Genomic DNA, 20,442 nt, shown 5'->3' with positions numbered 1-20,442 from the left:
TGCATTATTCATTGTTTCATAAATTTGCTAAGATATTCACAGTTACTCGCCACGCCCACACTAATATTCTGACCACTGATGCTGGTTCAGTGTTTCACAAACCCGGATCTTGTGCACCAGCTGACCCAGAGTAAACAGTGGTGGCTGAGAGGAAGGGTGAAGTTTCTGCCTCTCAATAAAGCCCGCGCAAATACTAGCTTTAGATTATAATAACATTAAATATTAACGCCAAACACTGGAAGAAATGAACTCGTCCAAAAGAAGTGAAAGTGACTGGCAAGGTTTAGTGAGCGAGGTGAGTGCTGCGCTACTAAAACACGGTTGGTGATGATGATGGCTGTTGCCATATGGTGCTGCATCGCTGCCAAAACCACCTAAACTTAAGCTTTTATACAAAATCAAATGTGCTTTTAAGTTGTTAAAAACTGTCTGAATTTTATGTTGCCTATTTTTAAGAGTGCCTCCTACTTAAAAAGCGAATTTAAAATGTATAAACTACGTGTTCTGTTTTATTTATTTTTTTAAACTAATTACCTCAGGTTTTCCAAGACCATGGACCCGGTTCCTTAAAGAAAAGGCGGGGATAAATATATTTAATTTTCTAGTTGTTTTTGCTTATTGTAATGCTTATTTTAAATAATTGAACACTTAAAGGGTTTCGTTAGGTTTTATGGCACTTGATAAATACATGTTTTATAAAATGAACACATTTTTCATTTATTTAACTTTTAACTGCCTGCCCTTTTGATGCATGGTAATTAAATATTTAAAGCCTTATTATAATGTTTTTATTGTTGCTACATATTTTTTGCGCCTCACCCACACATATAGTCTACCAATTAAGATTTTTTTTTAAAAAGTTTTTTAATAGAAGTCTCTTGTGCTCTCACCAAGGCCTTATTTATACAGTAAAAACAGTAATACTGTGAAATATTATTACAATTTAAATTAACTGTTTTCGATTTGAATATATTTTAAAATGTCATTTATACCTGTGATGGGATGCTGAATTTTCAGCATCATTACTCTAGTCTTTAGTGTCACATGATCCTTCAGAAATCATTCTAAAATGATGAATTGGTGCTCAAGAAACATTTCTTATTATTATCAATTTTGAAAACAATTGTGCTGCTTTACATTTTTGTGGAAACCCTGACTCTGATGTGACACTAAAGACTGAAGTAATGGCTGCTGAAAGTTCCACTTTGCCATAACACGATTTAACACATTAATTTTTTTTTTTACACATAAATAGTTACAGTATTTTTGATCAAACAAATGATGAATGAAATGAACTGTGAGGATAAGAGACTTCTTTCAAAAACATTATTCCAAACTTTTGACCGGTATTGTACTGGTTCACACTGGGTTCTTGTATCTGCAGTTTTTGATATGCAAACGTAAACTGGAGAGCAAGAAGGAAGGCCTTCTCATTCTGTCCAAAGAACTGGACACCTGTCAGCAGGAGCGAGACCAGTACAAACTGATGGCCAACCAGCTGAGAGAGACACACCAGAGCTTGAAGAAGAAATACAGAGAACTAATTGTGTCTAACCGATTACTATTCATTATTATTTATATTTAAAAGTGATGCTTTCTTGGCTATATAATTCATCCGTATGCTTTCTAATGTATTTCAGGATGGCGAATCTTCACTTCCCCCAGAAAAACGAAATCAGGTCAGCTGAATTAGACTTTATTTTACTTGACTTTTCAGTTCCTTGCAGGTCATAACTTTCTTTTTCTCTTTGCTTTTCTGTCTTTCTCTTTCTCTCAGGTGAATTTGGCTCAATTGTTGATGGATTCGAGGGAGAGAAATAAGCAGCTCGTTGAAGAGGTGAAGGAACTGACTCAGAGACTCAGTGAGACCCAGGGAGACAATAAGGTACCCATAACACAACTCAAATTAGCTATGTTTGCATCCAAACTCAAAAAATTGGAATATCATATAAAACATTTGCGAATAAAGCACAGTTTCACCCATGTGTTCAAGAGAACAAAATCAGTTGTGTACTAGTTTTAATGAATTGAGTACAAAAGAAAATAATTTTTCTGAAATAGAAATATTTTGTAGCATTATAAATGTCCGTAATGTCACTTTTGATCAATTTAATGCATCCTTGCTGAATAAAAGTATTATTTTCTTGCATATCTTTCCAAAAAAAAAAAAATTAAAACTAACTGACCCCAAACTTTTGAATGGTAGTGCATAATGTTACAAAAGCTTTCTATTTCAGATGAATGCTGTTCTTTTGAACTTTTTATTTATCAAAGAATCCTGAAAATAATTGTACACAACTGTTTTCAATATTGACAATTAGAGGTCGGCCGATTCATCGTTTTTTTGCCGATATATCGGTACCGATAGTTAATTGGTGGAACTGTCGTTATCAGCAAAAATCCACACCGATAGTATTTGATTTTCAGGTTGCGTCCATCACTTTTATGCATTCATTAGCCGGCGAAGTTGCATATTTAAAGCTAGTGACGTGATTGCTTTCTCAACACAGATATGTTCGTGCAGCAGAAACAAACAAATCAGAAACGCTTTCGATTCCAGTTATTTTTTCTTATCACTTCAATATATATAATTAAATAGTCATCAAGTGTACTAAAAGATAAGCAAATAAAGTGAGAGACTATACATGTAATATAGGTCTACATTTATGTAATTTTAATGCTATGGCCTTTGCAGTTATTCAAATATGGTCATCTTTAAGCATGACTCTGTGGATTTTATATGAAATGGTAACACTTTACAATAAGATTCCATTTTTAGGATTAACTAAGGTTAATAAGTGTTGTAGACGTATTATTCAACAAATGGGACTTGCAAAGTAGCTATGAAATTTACAAATCTTCTAGGTTATAGCAAAAAACAAACAAACAAAAAAAATTTTGACCTGTAATATTTTAATGTTTAAATTATTTTCTGTAGAAGTTCACATTTTAATATATTCATTTTTATATATTTATTTAATTTAGCACATTTCAGTTCAGCACTGTTTTACCTGGAGTGTTATGTTCTTTTTTTAATCCAGTATCCATTAAAAAAAAATATTGGTTGAATAATCGGTTATCGGCATGCATGGGCAAACCTAACATCGGTATCGGTAAAATCCACTATCGGTCGACCTCTATTGACAATAATACTAAATGTTTCTGTTTGCAGCCTTGGTGAGCGAAAGCAACTTCTTTTAAAAAATATTTAAAAAATCTGACGATCTAACCTTTGAACGGTAGTGTACAGTGTATGTGTCCTTTTCTCATCCCTGTTGTGATCTTCTCTTCATAGCTGTTAAGAATGACCATCACAAAACAGAGGCTTGGGGATGATGAAGTCGGGTTCAGACATTTCCCTGTTCATGAGCGTGAGGATCTGGTCAGGCAACTGGAGAAAGCAGCTCTACATGTGCGTCTTTATGTTTTATATGATTCCCATCCTTATTTATTGCACTTGTCCAGTTCTAGTGAATGAAAAAAACATATTTTTCGAGCTCTTTCCTGTATGCTAATCATATATTTTCACTGTAATGACGGTAAATCAAATATGGCATTTTGTACGAATATCTGCTGGTACTGTTTTTTAAGAGAGAAGAACTTGAATACAGTCTGAAGACGGTGAGCGACGAACTGCAGGATATAAAGGCAGAGAGGACCGTGTTCAAGGAGAAAGCTGAACGTCTCAACCTTGAGCTGAACCACATCCTTGGAGGCCAGGAGAAGCGCATCATAGATGTGGATGCCCTCTGCATGGAAAACAAGTGAGGGAGTGTTACTGTAGCTTAAAAGATCTTCATTATGTTTAATAATTCAGTGGTTTTCAACTTGTATGACAAGGCCCTTTATTGTCCGCAACAATATTTGATGACCCACTCATGCAGGCCAGGTTTCTAGGTTTCATCTGATGTGTGTATATATATATATATATATATATATATATATATATATTATTTTTTTTTACAGTAACTAAGAGCGTCCTTAGATTAAAATAAGTAACTAAAAAAAAAAATTATAATTAAAATAAGTTACAGAAATCCCCAAATTTAAATAGCTGAATGTTTTTCAGGATTGTTTGACTTTTCCAGGTGTTTGTAATATACTGGATACGTGTTTCTTTATTATCTTTTAAAAAAAATAATTTTTACTCACAATGAATTCGCCTTTTCTAGATGTCTGGAACACTTCTTAACAAATGAATTTGACTTCTAGATGTTTATAAATGACTAGATAAAGGATTTTAAAAATAATAATTTTACCCTTTTTTAACCAATGAATTTGACATATTTTCGAGATGTGTATAATTTACTATATAAAGAATATTTTTAAAAACAAATTTTTTTTTTACCAATAAATTGGTATTGATAATCACAATATTTTACTCACAATATTTTGGAGCTTTGCATAATCAGAAAAATATTGATTCTTTATAAAAATGCATAAGGCATTCTAAGATTTTATTAATTTGCATGACATCTAGAAATCAAGAACTACAACAGATGCTAAGGGCATGAATTAAAATTAGAATTAGCTTGATTTTGAGTTAAAGTGTTCAAACTGGTTTTTGAATCATTGTAGGTGGTTTGCTCATGGTTTAAGGTCTCAAACTAGTCCCACCAGCAGCTGATTGATCATTTAGATCAGTCATGACTAGCTACACTGTAAAAAAAAAATATTTTCAAGATTTGTTATCACAACATTTTTTTCTTTTGTCAAATCAACCTAAATAATTTATTTAGTTGAGATAACTTATTATTTTGCGTTTCTGATGATTAAATTAATCCCCTTCATTGTATTAACTCACTTTTTCCAGTTAAATCAACTTAAAATTTTAAGGCAACCAGGTTACTTGCTTTTTTAAGTTAAACCAACACTACTTTTTTACAGTGTAGTGACCAGAAAGGACCAGCTGGAATCCATTTAAAAAACATCTGAAGCTGGTTTTAGTTAGAAATTTAGCAAGGTTTTAGCAATTAAAACAACAAACCCGGAGATTTCGACTGAATGTGTTTTGTAAGCAGTTTCAGTAGATGAGATGTTTTTCCACGCAACAAAAGCTTTTGTCATATTGCAGATACTTGCATGAGAGATTAAAACAAGTTCAAGAGGAGGTCAGCCTGTTGAAGAGTAACATACAGAAATATAAGGTATGGCTGAGAAGTCTTTTACTATTGTTCCATTTTTATTATTATAATAAAATGGAATAATTTAATATTGCAATATTTCTCTGTATTTGCAATATTGCTGTCTTCCTGAATATCTTGTAGACTGCTCTGGATCGAAGAAGAAATCCTGAAATCTCCTGCAAGTCCAACAGCAGCGCTCTTACTGGAGTCCTTTATCCTAAACAAGGTGCTCGAGTCACGTGATTGCTTTTTTTCTTAGAAGGCTTAGAAGCAAAGAAATGTTATACAGCATATCAAATGACAGCATACACTTGTGTGCGTTTATTCACTCAAATACACCTCTGTTCCTGGTGTTTGCAGTGCAAGGGTTGCTGTCTGAGGAGAATGGTTGCAGTTTACCAGCCACACCTCAGTCCATCTCAGACCTGAAGTCTTTAGCGACAGCCTTACTGGAGACCATTCACGAGAAGAACATAATCATTCAACACCAAAGACAGACCAACAGGTTTGTGTGTAACTATATTTGCACTCACAGTTCAGAAATAGCCTGTACACTGAAAAAGATTTGGTGTAGATAGTAAACAATTAATTAATTAATTAGTAACAAATTTTAGGCGGTAACACGTAACACGAATTAAACATATTTTGTTTGATCACTATCTTTTCTTGTAAAATGTACTCCAATAATCTTTATTTACAACTTAAAAAAATAAAAGTTCTACCAGTGTATTTTTAAAAATCGACATTTAAAGGGATAGTTCACCCAAAACTGTAAATCCTGTCATCATTAACTAAACCTCAAGTTGTTCCAAACCTGTATGAATTTCTTTGTTCTGCTGCACACAAAACAAGATATTTTGAAGAATGTCATTAACTAAACAGTTGATGGACCCCGTTGACTTCCATTGTAAGGAAAAATCAAGTCAGTGAGGTTCCTCAACTGTTTGGTCACCCATTCTTCGATATATCTTCTTTTGTGTTCAACAGAAGAAAGAAATTCTAACGACTTGAGGGTAGGGCTGAACGATTAATTGCATTTGCGATAAAATCGCGATATGATGAAACGCGATTTCGTAATCGCAAGAGCTGCGATTACACTGGTCACGTGACAAGCGAGAGAAAAGCAGTCTGCGAGATAAAGCGTCAACTTGCCACGCTACGCGGTCAGGCGTTCAGAAAAGAACAGTTTATTTTTAATGTATATTGTGTTATTTATTCTCTCCTCAACAATCCTGGATCGATTCAGAGAATTTCAGAATCGAGTATGAGCTTATAGTTTTTAAACACAGATGCGTGATGACGCTGCGCGTGCTTTAGAAACGAACCGGGTTCTGAATCTGCTTGCTTCTATTTCCTCGCTCTCTCTCTTCCTCACTCACACACACGACACCGCTCGAACCTTACAAAACATAGTAGCTAACGTTATTTCATAAAGTTCGGGACTGAACCGAATTACAAGGACATTCGCGGGCTTCATTGAACAGGTTTTGCCGCTTTGCTTGATGTTATAACGTTACACTTGCAGTGCGCGTTCTCTCCCGCGGGAAATTTCCTTACAAACGCTTCACAGAGGCATTATTTATGTCTTTTGGAGTGCAGTTGGCTTATATATTAAAACCATGAAAATCACTGGGAAGGCTGCTTTCATTTTAAAATACTAACGCGTGCTTTGTGAAGAGCGCTCGTGCATGCGGCCGTGAGCGACTCATTGGTAAATGTACTTGCATGTCAAAATGCTTTTATGACGCGAAATTGATGCAAACACGGTCAGTTATATCTTAAACCAACAGGACAAACCACATTTACAATTTGAAAAGAGATATATGCATTAGTGTGAATGCAGCTTATCGTATTTAAACTGAGGGGAAATCACTCCAGCTCTTGAATGAAAAACATTCAGACAGCCTACTTTTAAATACTGAGACCACTCTTTCTTTATTGCTTGTAATGTTTTTTTTTTCTCTTTATTTACTAGCTTTTATATTTTGAAGCTATATTATTTTATATAGCCTATTTAAAATTCTTAACATGTAATTGGTTTAATTAAATGTTTTTTTTTTAAAGTATGTGCTTTTACACATGTAATTAAATACATATTTTAAGAGTTATTAAGATTAATTAATAAGAAAAAAAGTAGATCGGCTCATGAGCTATTTAAAGATTCCCATCCCTACTGTATAATGATTTATTATTTATATGTCTTTGTTGACTAATACAGAAGGTAAATAACTTTTTTTTTAAATCGCATATTAAATCGCAATCGCAATATTGGTTAAAAAAAATCGCAATTAGATTATTTTCCAAAATCGTTCAGCCCTACTTGAGGGTTGAGTAAATGATGACAGGATTTACATTTTTGGGTGAACTGTGCCTTTAAATATCTTACCTGCAGGCTTCATACACAAAGTGTTGAAAGAAAGATGTCTCTTATTACATACATAAATATGTATTGGGTGAATTTATCGTGCATTATAGAATTCTGGGAAACAGAGTAGCTGATTTGGAGAGGAAGTTGAAGACTCTGGAAATTTCGGGACTTTGGAGTCTCCCAGGTAAGTGTTTCTTGCATTTTGATTGTTTTTGTGCTTTCCATGTTCCATTTGTTAACATCTATTATTACTAGAAGTCTGTATACCCTTACATTATTGGATATCTAATCCTCTAATATATTTGTGTTTGTTGGATAGAATTGTAGCCTTAAATGCAATAATGATATTCCAGTCTCTAGATGGGACTCAACAAGTTGTTTGATTTGAGGTGTCATTCTTCTCTGTAGCACAAAACGTTATGGTTTAGACCTTTCTAATATCAAATTAAAAGTATTTAAATGCACTAAATTACAACTTGATTACAAATGTGTAATTAATTACAAATACATGACACAATATTCTATGGAAATGACATTTAGTATATTATATCCTGCCCCAGTTTCTTCCATTTGTATTGTTCACCAGGCAAATCTTGCAAGTCTGGTCACTTAGAAAATTAATGGGTGCAATTCTCAAAGTTAGACTTTGGTTCAAATCCCAAACCATAAGCATGAGCAATAGTTGAAGTGATGGTTGACTTGGCAAGCACCACTAATGAAACGATTTTAGTTTAGTTTCAAGGACCTCATTTAATTTTATATGGGCCATTTAATAAGTGTCTACATTGACCTACTTTTTGTAAAAAAAAAAAAAAAAAATGGGGTACAAGCACCAGTACAAGAGAAGTACTTGCAGTCGCCGTCCACAAGAGTGTAGTAAAGCACCGTCACTGAAGCACAGATCACATGCTCACATGTCATGAGGCTGTCATTCTACCGCCATAAAACTGACAAGCATCCATTACTGAAACGGATTGCCCACATTACAAACACATTTGGGGAATGTGGTATTATTAGGGAACTTTGTGGATGAGAGAGAGGATCACAACTCAGTCTTTGAAAGTGATCGAATGGCAGAGTTGGTGGCCTTGCAGAAATAACCGGGGGGAAATCAAGTTTAAAGTGCACTCGCAATTTTTATTCCCTCATTAAAGAAGTTTTAACTCTAAAGAAATGAAAAGCACTTTCGGTACAAAATGTTTAAAGTCACTCACATGAGATGGATACTAATACTAAAAGCTGATTTAGTGTGTGCCTCCATGCCAATAGGTGTCAGTATAATACATATTGGACACTTGTGAAAAAGAAGTGCGCTTAATTGTATTGAATGTGCACTTGAAGTGTACTTCAAATCTTAAAAGTATGTTTCAAAAATATAAACTTGCAGATAATATGATAGCAATAAAAAGCCACTTTAGTTTAAGAGACTACATTTCTTAACAAACTTAAGTATACTTTTTAAAAAGTGCACTTAATAACTAAAGTATCCAAACTAAAAGTTTTACGCTCAAGTACATTTTAAAGCATTGCTTTTGCCGTGCTTTAAAGAAATACACTTATTTTGATGTGTTGACTCACATGCAAAAGTATTTGATTATAATTTGAGCTGTAGTGTGTTATTCAATATTACATTTAAAGTTAATATTTTTCAATGTAAATTGCAAATCATTACAAAATGTGTTGTTCTAAATACATGACAATCAAAGTATATTTTAAGATATTTATTTTAAGAAGTGGGTCAAAAAAGCACTCTGCAGTTTAGCTTATTACATTTCATTTCTGAACGTTACGTTCATTTATCAAATAAATATATATTTTTTAAAAGTATATTAATTCTGTTATAAATAATATTTGTAAAAGTATGCTAAAGTGTGCTTAACTTGGACATAGTTAGTGCATTCGAGAAAGAAAATTTAAGAATTTTTTTTCCAGATCGTAGACATCCCTGTCCTTTTTTTTTCTTCTTGTTGTCTGTTTAGTTGACAGGTTGTACTTGTTTCCTTGTTGACTACGGCAGTCCTGTCAGAACAGCCTGTCTGACTTAAACTCCTTTTCCCCTTACGACTCTTTTTACCTGTCATCGCGATGGCAAAACAACAAGTGAGAGAGATCATTTCTTGTTTGAAATGTGCCAGAAGTCACCATGAGAGGAAATCAGCAGTCTTCTGCAGCGACTTCAAGCCGTACGATGTGACGCAAAGCTCGGTTTGTCCATAAAACTAGATGGTTTTGTTCCCCAGTGTGAGGCAGGGACAAGCAGTGAATGAATGGATGGATGGGCATCTGCCAGGTGGGGATCGCCTCTCATCCATCCATCCTGTTTTGCACAGCGGGCCGTGAAGCAGCCGCAGTGAAGCTCCATGCTGTTCGGCATACAGAATTAGCCCGGCTTTTTAATTAGCTCAGAAGCCGGTCTCCATAACACAATAATGACCTTTTCAAACAAAGGAAGTTGAGCTCAGAGCTGCTTAAGCGTCATTTCAGTGCCTCTTAAAAATAAACCCTCTCTTGAGATCTTAGTAGTCCAGGGGAACATATGGAGGTGCACGGCTCCTCCAAGTTTTTGGCCACTCAAACCACTCTTAAAGAGATAGTCAACCCAAAAACGAACATTTTGTCATCATTCACCGGTATTCGCACTCATATTGTTCCACACCTGTTTGACTTTTTATGTGACACAAAAGAAAAAAAAAAGTTGTTTCGGACATCATCGACTGGTTCATTTTTCTTTTATTGGTTTAATATTTTGTTTTCTAAATACAATTTCGTTTTTAACCCTGTGAAGCCTGACATATTAAATTATAGTCAGAAAAAAATAGTTTTTTTTTTTTAATGCAATAGTTCATTGAACTTTTTGACAATCTAAAATAAATGTAGAGCTTGAAGATGAGAAACACTTCAATTTTAATCAGATTCTCAGATTGAGCTAAAATATTTTTGGCCAAAAATGTGAAATTCTGATCGCTTGTAAAGTAAATCAATGAGATATTTATACCATTATAGCAGACTACTTGCATAAAATGCTTATAAATATCAGTTGTCACTCTATATATTCCTATAATATGTTTTAGTAAGATTATATTTGCTTAGTTTTATGATCAAAGTACTGCAGTTTTTATGATTGTGATGATTGTGATTGAGAGATGAACAAATAAACATTCCACAAAAGCCTGATGGATCATATTTGATACTCGCATTTTAACATGGTTTTTCAAAAAAAAAAAAAAATGTATGGATACTCAAAGTAAAGTTGCTTTAGTCCAGTAAGTGTTCATTTTGAAATATTAATGGAAAACTTGCTAAAAGACACTGAAGAGGACATTTTTACAATTATACTGAAAGGCCGTTTACTTGCTAAAAAAGTATAAGCTATTAATCGGACAAAAAGAAGGCATGTAGAAGATTGTGTGCAACAGGTTTCTCAGCAACATTTTGATTAAATTGAAAATAGTCCCTAGAAATGTGTATATTACATTTTATACATTATGCTTTGCGATGTTAAAGGTGCTCTATGTGGTTTTTAGCGGCCTCTAGTGGATTGGATTGGATTGGATTGGATTAGCCTTTATTGTCTCCTAATGGAGAAATTCATCTTTGGCCTTCAGGAAACAGATGCAACACAGTATACATTATACATAACACATAACACACAAACATGAATTACAGATTATATTAATGTTAAAAATGAATGTCACACCCGACATGATTAAACATAATTAATGTCACACTTAAATTCTAACCCACACACCCTAGTTGATCGTTCAGTATTTTAATAGAGAGCGGTACAAATGAAAATTTAAACCTATTTAATCTGCAGTTTGGTAACCTGTACCTTCTGCCTGAGGGCATCATCTCATACTCACTGCATAGGACATGATTCGGATCGTTGATTATTTTAAAACTATGTTTCTTTACCGCCTCCACAAAAAGCTCATTAAGAGTAGTCGATTGCACTTGCCCGATTATTTTCCCTGCCCTTTTAATCAATGTTTGGAGTGATGATTTTAATTTAACTGACAGGTTACCAAACCAAACCACCATACCATATCGAACAATTGACTCAATAGCTGCCTTATAAAACAGTATCATAATATCCTTGTCAACTCCGTGCACTCTTAATCTTCTTAGAAAGTGAAGACGCTGACATATTTTTGAGGAAACATATTCCACTTGATGTGACCATTGTAACTGTTTATCTAATTGAATTCCTAAATATTTATACGATGTTACTTGTTCAATCGGAACTCCTTCAATTAGAATAGGGCTTAGGTCACCTATAGACTTAGGATCAAAAATCATTTCCTTAGTTTTATTAACATTAAGGAGCAAGTTATGCTTATTGCACCACTTCACCATCTCCTCTATCTCCTGTGTATACATACCAATATCTGAATTTTTGTAAAGTAAACTAAGGATGGCCGTATCATCTGAAAATTTAATAATAAAATTATTACTCTCATCATTATTTCTGCACTCATTTGTATATAATATAAAAAGTAAGGGCGAACTTACACAACCTTGCGGGGCACCTGTACTAATGTTAATCATATCAGAAAGGGTGGAGTTAACTCTCACCTGCTGCTTCCTTTCTGTCAGAAAAGAACCATACCATTTAATAATGAAGGGATTCACTTTCATCTGATGTAGTTTACTTAACATTTTCTGCGGAAGAATACAATTAAAAGCAGAACTGAAATCCATAAATAATAAGCGAACATAACCTAATGGATTTTCCAAGTGCTTTAAGATGGAGTGTACAGTTGTAATTAAAGCATCCTCAGTACCCCTGCCATTATTATAGGCAAATTGGTATGGGTCCAAGAGATGCTGTACCTCACTTCTTAATTTACCAACCATTATACGTTCCAGTGACTTCATCACTATAGAAGTCAGCGCTACTGGTCTATAGTCATCATTTTGCTTGGGGCATGATTTTTTGGCCAACGGGATGACAACTGATGTCTTCCAAATAGTGGGAATAGTACATGTATCCACAGAAAGTTGAAATAAGGTGCACCAAGCTGGGGTTAGCTCATCCGAGAATGTTTTTAAAATAAAAGATGAGATACCATCAGGTCCGCTGGCCTTCTTGCTATTCAACTTTTTAAAGACTGCAGTGACATCTTTAGGTTTAATTATTATTCTATCTAGTATTGGATCACATGGTATTGACATAGACAGCTCTTTGCAGCAAGTCACATTTGTTTCACCATTCAAATCAAAACGTTTATAAAAGATGTTAAGATCATTTGCCTTATCAAATTCATTCTCCACACTTAATTCCTTCTGCCCAGAGTTCATATTAGTCATTTCTTTCACCGTGTCCCACATTTTTTTGGGGTTATTCCTTAAAAAGGCTTCCCTAACTTGTTTACTGTGTTCCTCTCGTGCCTTCTTCAGTTTCCCCCTCAGGTCTTTTTGTATTGATCTCAGTTCCATCAAATCATTATTCCGGAATGCTTGCTTTTTCCTCCTGATCAGTTGTTTAATTTCCGGTGTTATATAGTCTTTGTTGTTAGGATATATAGTGATCGTTTTTTTCGGCACAACAGTATCAACACAAAATTGGATATACCCCGTTATTGTTTCCGCAATTCTGTCAATATCGTTGTCCTGGTAAAAGACATCCCAGTCTGTGGCCAGAAAGCATCCACTCAACGTCTCCTTGGTCTCGTCCTGCTACACGCTGACGGTTTTTGAGATGGGTCTGCTCTTTTTAATGGCACACTTAAATGTGGGGATCAGATGGATGATGTTATGATCTGAGTTTGAGAGGGGGGGTTTGATTCTGGCAGCATATGCATCTTTAATGTTGCCATAGCATTTGTCTAGTGTCCTATTCTTACGTGTGTTGTCTTTAACATATTGCTGAAATCCAGGAAGAGACAACTCTAATTTACAATGGTTGAAGTCTCCAAGAACAAATATAGGGGAATCTGGTTTATCATTAAGCTGCTGGTGGACACAATCTGCCACACGTGAAGCTGCTTTAGATGCGTTGCCACTAGGCGGAATATATACTGAGCATACAAAAATGTTCCCATAGTCTCTAGGTAGATAAAAAGGTCTCAAACTAATGCAAATAGTGGTGATATTTCAGAATGCAACGAGAGCGCTCGTGCTCATGTGCGTGCTCGATATCAAGAGCGAGCAGCACTCACTACCGGCCTATTAATTTCATGTTTCATGTAGCTAGTTTAAGTTTACCTTGCTATTTCACTTGAGTTTACCAATATGTTGTACTAAAATGTTGCAGAGTTTTCGTCCAGAGTCGATCAGATTCACGTTTTGCCTGACGCGCTTCAGCAGATAAAACTTTTTTTGTTTTTTTATATTTATGTGGAGTTTGTGTTGGAGTCTGTGTTGTGCTGGAGGCAGGACGTTTTGGGGTGTTATCAGACTCCATATCGTCAGACTGTATATAAGGATAGAGAGGCTCGGGATCGCGCATGCACGTCACATCTGATGGATTTCGCAGGAAATCCGACCCAGAGACCTCACATATAAATATGAATATTGGCCTTCAGAGGTAATAGCAAAACCCGAAAAGTGGATCATTGCAATGTGTGATTACAACCCCTTCAAACACGGGCAATAAAAAAAGGATTCATTTAAAAAAAAAAAAGTTACATATAGGACCTTTAAATATGACTTTTGAGTAACCGAATACTTTTTTGTGGCAACAATGCTTACAACCATGTTCATGTTGATCTCTTAAGCTCAGTGCTGCTTTACGCTGCCGTGGTTCCTATTCACTGCACGACTCTTGTTTATTATATTTCATACCACAGTGGCCCTAGAAAGCAGTGTTTAAACTGATCAGACAGTGGAAGCATGGACGCACTGGTTGGCCAGTGTTATGATGGCACCAGCATATAGTGCTCAGTCCCCTGTGGGCAACATATGGCATTAACCTGTGATGCATGCAGCCAGTACTAATGAAGACAGATGAGGGAGCTGTAGTCACTTTCTGTGTGTGAGTGTATGTGGCCAGTCTGAACCTTTTCAGTCTCCATATGTACAGTACCTCTATAAAATATCACCTTTTGTGTAAGAGAGTGGTGTAAATTTTTGTGTATATATATATATATGTATTTATTTTAACTGTTAGAGTATTCTAAATCTATTATAATTTTAGTAATTTTAAAGTTTAAATTTAATTTGACAAAATTAGATGTTTTATTATTTATAAGGCTTACTATCCAAACTTTTTTGTGCTACTTTTATGCCACATTGCATCTTTACACATAACAGTAGACGCACATCCTGTTCAGAGCAGTCATAAGCCAGCTACTCTGTAATAAAATTAAAACTATATTATGTTTACAAAATATATTTATATTTTATTTGCAATATGTAATTAAATATCAATTTATTAGTTTAAATTCAGCATAAAATTATTGTACACATAATTTGATGTTCTAATTCTTGCCAATTTTTTTAAATAAATATTATTTGATTTGATTTTTATGGAGATCCATTATAAATTGTGTACACTAATAATTATGTAATTTGTTTATCATTTTATTCATTTTATGAAATGACTTATTATTATACTATTTATTATTGAAGTTGTTTTTATTGCTTTAAAGGTGCAGTAAGTGATTTCTGAGAAACTGTTGGTATTGAGATCAGCCCAATCAAACACCCTTCAAAATGCACAAACACACAATGCAATGTCTCTTTATCATAGCTGAAGCTGAATATGACGAACAAACGACAAGGAAGAACAAAAAATGAACAGAGTACACAAATTTATAAAGTCAAGGGTTGTTTATTGTTGGTCACAAGAAGCACACGAGCTCCAGACGAACAATGACACTCAAAACTGTCCTGTTACTATAGCTTACATTACAACACCAGCATATCTTGGTTCTGTGAATCATAGCAAAACCAATGTTACTCACGCATGGAGCAGAAACACACAGCCTCTTCATCTGTTTTCAAGTCTCCCCGATTCGGTCTCTCCAGTGCTGGAAATCTTTTCTAATATTAACGTGGGTCCTAAAGCTCTTGCCTGATCATAACCCTTCTTTTCCCAGTGATCTGACCTTTTCTCTTTTGTAATGTCTCTCAGCTATCTCTCTTTCTACAGTCCTTCTTCAGATCCCCCTTGACACACCCCTTACTGCTGATTGGCTACAAGTGTGTTGTGGAGCTCAGTCTGATCCACCTTCAACGGAAATCGCTTACTGCACTTTTAAGTGTGTTGTACAACTGGTTATATCAAATAGATTAACTCTGTTCATTGTCTGTTGGTAATTTGCATTGATAACACACAGTCCTTTCACCCTGTAAATGATGTCAAGCTCCTCTCTGTGGCGTTCAACAGGAGGCAGAGATGCCATCACTCTGAGTGCCACTCCTCTGTGCCCTATTGACCATCCGCATCAGCCGGAAGCACAAAAAACCACTAACCCACGACCTCCTGCAGGTGAGCGTGTGTAATTGTGTGTAACCAAATCTGCCATTTGCTAATCATCCCGCCAAGAGGTTGAAGAGCTGTAATTAGCTAATTCTCTGACCAGCCCACCACTCTTGTCCCTTTGCTATCACACCTATCCTTCACGCACACTCTCATTGGTCAGGCCAGATGAACGCCCAATCCCTTTCAAATGTCATGGCATTTGGCAAATGCTAGTGAATTCTCGTTCGCTGACATTCACCAACTTTTGGGGCGTGTTTTGCGGTCAGGACTGCCCCATAAATATGGATGCTTCTATGTAAAGTGGTATTTCTCGTTTCTATTGTCCCACAAATAAGCTGCATGCAGTGTTTAACCTTTTAGCTGAATGCTCTCAAATATGGGTCAGTAATCCAGCAGAATTGGCACCAATGATGCAGAGGAGAGGCAGAACTAAGCTGTTGCCATCGCTGATAGGCCGTCACACTCCTTTTCCCAGCTGGATGCCTTTGTTGTGTGTATTTTATTTGCTGGTGTGCTATTTGAAACTTACACATGCTTTGCCTCTATGTGAGGATTTTGAGTGATTTAATAGTAGAGTCTTGTAACACTTATTTTACATGATTATCTTATATTTTAGTCCTTGGCAGGGTTAATATAGTTAACTAAAATATATTACTTAAAATAAAATAAACTAACTGAAATTATTAAAAAAAATATTAATTTCAGTTAGATGCCAAGGCAAATGTCTCATTTTAATTTAGTTTAGCTCGACAAAATAACTAAAGCTAAAAAAAGCAAAATAAATAAATAAAAGTATTTTAAAAAGAAAAAAGAAAAGAATGAAAAACTTAAAAATCTGACCGATGGAAATAAAATAAAATCACGGAACTTGTTGTTTTCACGTCCACAGCCGACGAAAAGCAATCCGAAGGGACTCATGTTCATGGATGAGCTAATGTATTATTAGTTTAATTAACAGTACATTTGTATGAAGCAGGGCAGCGCCGAGAGCCTGGGATATTTTACTAGTGCTGTTAATCATATAGTTTATCATGCTTATATGCTGCAGACTGCCACTGCCGCCACTTTAGTTTTGTTGTTTGTTTATTTTATGACTAAAGTTACGTTTAACATCCACCTCGTCATTAAAAATATGTTTTAGTGTGCTGAAAGTGATGTTATAACGTTACTCTGTGCGTTGTTGGCTCTGTGGCTGGTGTTAGAGACTTCTTGCCCATTGCCGTAAGTTAGATCGATGTTAAAATATAATTTGAATGAAACAAAAAATATTTGTTTTATATTTTATCAGGTAGAAACGGCTAAAACATTTGAATTTCAGAGGTTAATCCTGTAATCACAAACATTTTTGTAATTAACTGATCTGTCCTGATTTCTTTATGGCCGGTATTTCAGATCTTTTGATTTATTGGAGGAAATGAAAATATCAGGTATAAACGAGGATGTGTCTCAGGCCCTGTCCACACAGACACGGGTATTATAATAACCATGACTTTTTTTACGCGGTTCGGCCGTTTGTCCACACGGAAATGCAGTATCAGGACACTGAAACCGAACATTTTTTTAAAACCCTTGCCGGGGTTAGGATTTTTAGAAACGCTGGTTACAGTGTCTTGCGACGTAAGAGTGCACCGTTATCCGCCGCGTTTGACGTCAGATTTGCGCCAACCGGAACTGGTAATAACTTTTTGTTGGGCTTCTGATTGGCCAACATGGATTTATGGTTAAAGGGTTAGTTCACCCAAAAAAGAAAATTCTGTCAGTATTTACTCACCCTCATGTTGTTCCAACCCCGTAAGACCTTCGTTCATCTTCGGAACACAAATTAAGATATTAAGATCGCTCCTGCATACTAGTTCATAGGCTTCTTGAGGGAATGACTCTTCCTGGCATCGAAAAGTCATTAAAGACATCGTTAAAATAGTCCAAGTGACTACAGGGGCTCAATCTTAAGTTTATCAAACGACGAGAACACTTTTTGTGCGCAAAAACAAACAAAAATAACGACTTTATTTCAACTATTCACTTCCTTCTCCATGGGCCTGTTGTCAGTTAATGTAGTGTGATTGCGTAAAGCTACGTCACACGTAGGCTCACTATTGGCCGACGCTGGTCATGTGTGTGATGTACAATGACAGAAGCTTACGCTATTAAACTAGTAACCTGACTCGCGCAGAGGGAGAATATCGTCGTTTGATAAAGTTAAGATTGAGCCACTGTAGTCACTTGGACTATTTTAACGATGTCTTTAATGACTTTTCGAGGACAGCAAGTCATTCCCTCAAGAAGCCTATGGACTAGTATGCAGGAGTGATCTTATTATCTTAAATATCTTAATTTGTGTTCCGAAGATGAACGAAGGTCTTACAGGGTTGGAACAACATGAGGGTGAGTAAATACCGACAGAATTGTCATTTTTGGGTGAACTAACCCTTTAAGGGTTATTTCGCCACCTGCTGGTGTGGCATGCTCTTGACCGGGCTCGATTGTGTGTTTTTGCGTTTCATGTAGACAGAGACCGAGCATATGTGGACGGGATTTTTTTTTTTTTTAACACTGGAGGAAAATCTCTGGTTATAAAAATACCTGTGTCCGTGTGGACAAGGCCTGACTCGTATACTTGTGATCCGATTAACCAGAACACATCTAAATACCAGGTGTAAACGGCCTTTGATGCGTCCAAGTAGACTGCTTCAAACAGTTGTGGCACATTATGTAAAAAAAATGCATCCAGTGCAGATACTTTGAATGGGTTTATTATAAGCGAGATGCTCGTGTTCGCTCTAGACAATGGCACATAGCAACATGGCTAAATGTATTCTTAATATGTTGGATCTTATTGAAAGTTGCCTATTCTTTCCCGTAAGAGCTGTATGCGCGAAAGGGGCATTTGCAAAGTTGCTTTATTTTTGTAATTCCGCTAGGTGGCGCTAGTGTCACAAAAACTACATACTTCACCTTTGACTGGCACCACTAACAAAATCTCGAACGTGATCTCTGGACTTTGTCCCTCATAGTCTGCCATTTTCATAGCGCACTCACCATGGTATGAATTCTTAACTGAGCTTCACTACTGTGGTAAATGACACATTTGCTTTGCAGGGCTCCATTCTATTAGCATGGCACTAACACAATGTCCATTAATCTTCTTTGTCTCCGTGATTGGCTCAGATGACAGGACAGGAAGAGGAGGGCCATCGCCATGGGAGCAGGACACAGCTGGCAATGACAGCTTCCCGAACATGTGGCGCGGCTCCCGCCCCTGTCCAGATGGAGGCGGAGAGGAGGTGGACACACCTGTCACCCCTGACAACAGGGAAGAGATCGTCTTGTGTGGGACAGACATTGTGAGGCAGACTAATGGGCAGGTCAGGACCGAGGTGAAGGAGGGTCCTGTTGAAAAAAAGACAGGCGTCTGCACAAAAACGTTTTCCGGTCGGGAAATAGAGGGAAGCCCAACTGTGAATGAGGGTGAGGTTGTTTTAGGGGAGCTGTGCCTGATAGCGGAAGAGGCTGAAGATGCAGCGTCGGCTCTGGCTCCAGCGACGCAAATATCTTCAATTACTTTTGACCAAACCGCCTGTGAAAATGTCAACTTTCAAGCCTCTGTGGGAATTCAAAGAGCTTACTTTGAAAATATTTTGGAAGGTGCCTCCATAAAGAAAGAGCCGATTGAACCAAGTGACTCTTCTATTCTATAATAGGAGGTGGAACTGAAGGTCTGAAGACGCTTTCCTTAGAAATGTCTAAAATGTGGTGATTTATTGGTCAGATACAAAGCAGCTGAATAAAAATCCATAACACCATCCAGATTACATACAGTATGCAACACTGAAGCCAAATAAACAGCTCGATTTTTAATGTTTTGTCTGTTTTACTGCAAAAAAATATTATCTTATTTAATTCAGGAAACAAAACTTATTAACCCTTGTGCTGCATTAGATTTTTAACACCGTTGAGTGCATTAAGGACCAAAAATGGCCACATATTAAACATTGCCTAAAATATTATATATTATTATTATTTTCCACTTTTACCAAGTTAAATCTTTTAACCAGCATCAGTCCTCATCATAACTACCAAAAATGTATTCAATTTCAGGATTTTAACCCTTTAATTACCAGTTTTGTTTGCGAAAACCATCGATTTGTATAAGGAAAAAACTCAAAAATTCAATTATTTTCAATAAACTAAATGCAAAGAGAAAACTTTAGATTTGGATTATCACAGTCCCACTTTGCAAAAAATCCCACTTAGCGCATTAGAGACCAAAAATGGCCACCTATTAAACATTGCCTATTGCCTAAAATAAGGTGCATTTCCACCCATAGGGAATAAATATGTAGTGACGTCATCTGGTGGAATACACTATATAATGCAAATATAATGCTTTTGCTTCAAAATGAAAGGATGTTTTTGCAAAAATCATGTTTCATGTATTACTGACAGCCTCAGATTTAAACAACGTTTTAATGGGTTTCAATGGGCCATTTTTGGTCTTTATGGTGCTGAGTGTTACTATT

The 20,442-nt window shown here is 35.9% G+C and overlaps 1 protein-coding gene across 2 annotated transcripts; it reads left to right on the top strand.

The window, feature by feature from the left end:
- The first annotated feature begins 95 nt into the window (after positions 1-95).
- Positions 96-19,780, top strand: ccdc149a (coiled-coil domain containing 149a). Of its 2 annotated transcripts, XM_039669895.2 has the most exons (12): positions 97-295; positions 1,385-1,546; positions 1,641-1,679; positions 1,778-1,885; positions 3,296-3,412; positions 3,592-3,764; positions 5,075-5,147; positions 5,268-5,352; positions 5,487-5,631; positions 7,602-7,678; positions 15,827-15,928; positions 19,091-19,780. In XM_039669895.2, exons 1-12 carry the CDS (start codon positions 245-247, stop codon positions 19,618-19,620), a joined length of 1,662 nt encoding a protein of 553 aa, XP_039525829.2. In that variant the 5' UTR covers positions 97-244; the 3' UTR covers positions 19,621-19,780. The 2 variants fall into 2 exon arrangements, with proteins under 2 accessions (XP_088978661.1, XP_039525829.2); XM_089122535.1 differs by lacking the exon at positions 15,827-15,928 and having other exon boundaries at positions 96-295.
- Positions 19,781-20,442: the final 662 nt, after the last annotated feature.

The sequence above is a fragment of the Pimephales promelas genome, chromosome 1, assembly GCF_988280905.1.
Source record: "Pimephales promelas chromosome 1, fPimPro1.hap1.1, whole genome shotgun sequence".
In the NCBI taxonomy this organism is placed as follows: Eukaryota; Metazoa; Chordata; class Actinopteri; order Cypriniformes; family Leuciscidae; genus Pimephales; species Pimephales promelas.
The sequence above is the reverse complement of the archived record's forward strand: the minus strand, read 5'-3'. Positions and strand labels throughout refer to the sequence as shown.

What these genes read in the sequence shown, in the direction of transcription:
- ccdc149a (XM_039669895.2), top strand. Translation starts at nt 245, where the DNA reads ATGAACTCGTCCAAAAGAAGTGAAAGTGACTGGCAAGGTTTAGTGAGC. An exon ending in AGAAATACAGAGAACTAATT is followed by an intron (nt 1,547 to 1,640) that starts GTGTCTAACCGA and finishes AATGTATTTCAG; the next exon opens with GATGGCGAATCTTCACTTCC. An exon ending in AGTCCTTTATCCTAAACAAG is followed by an intron (nt 5,353 to 5,486) that starts GTGCTCGAGTCA and finishes TGGTGTTTGCAG; the next exon opens with TGCAAGGGTTGCTGTCTGAG.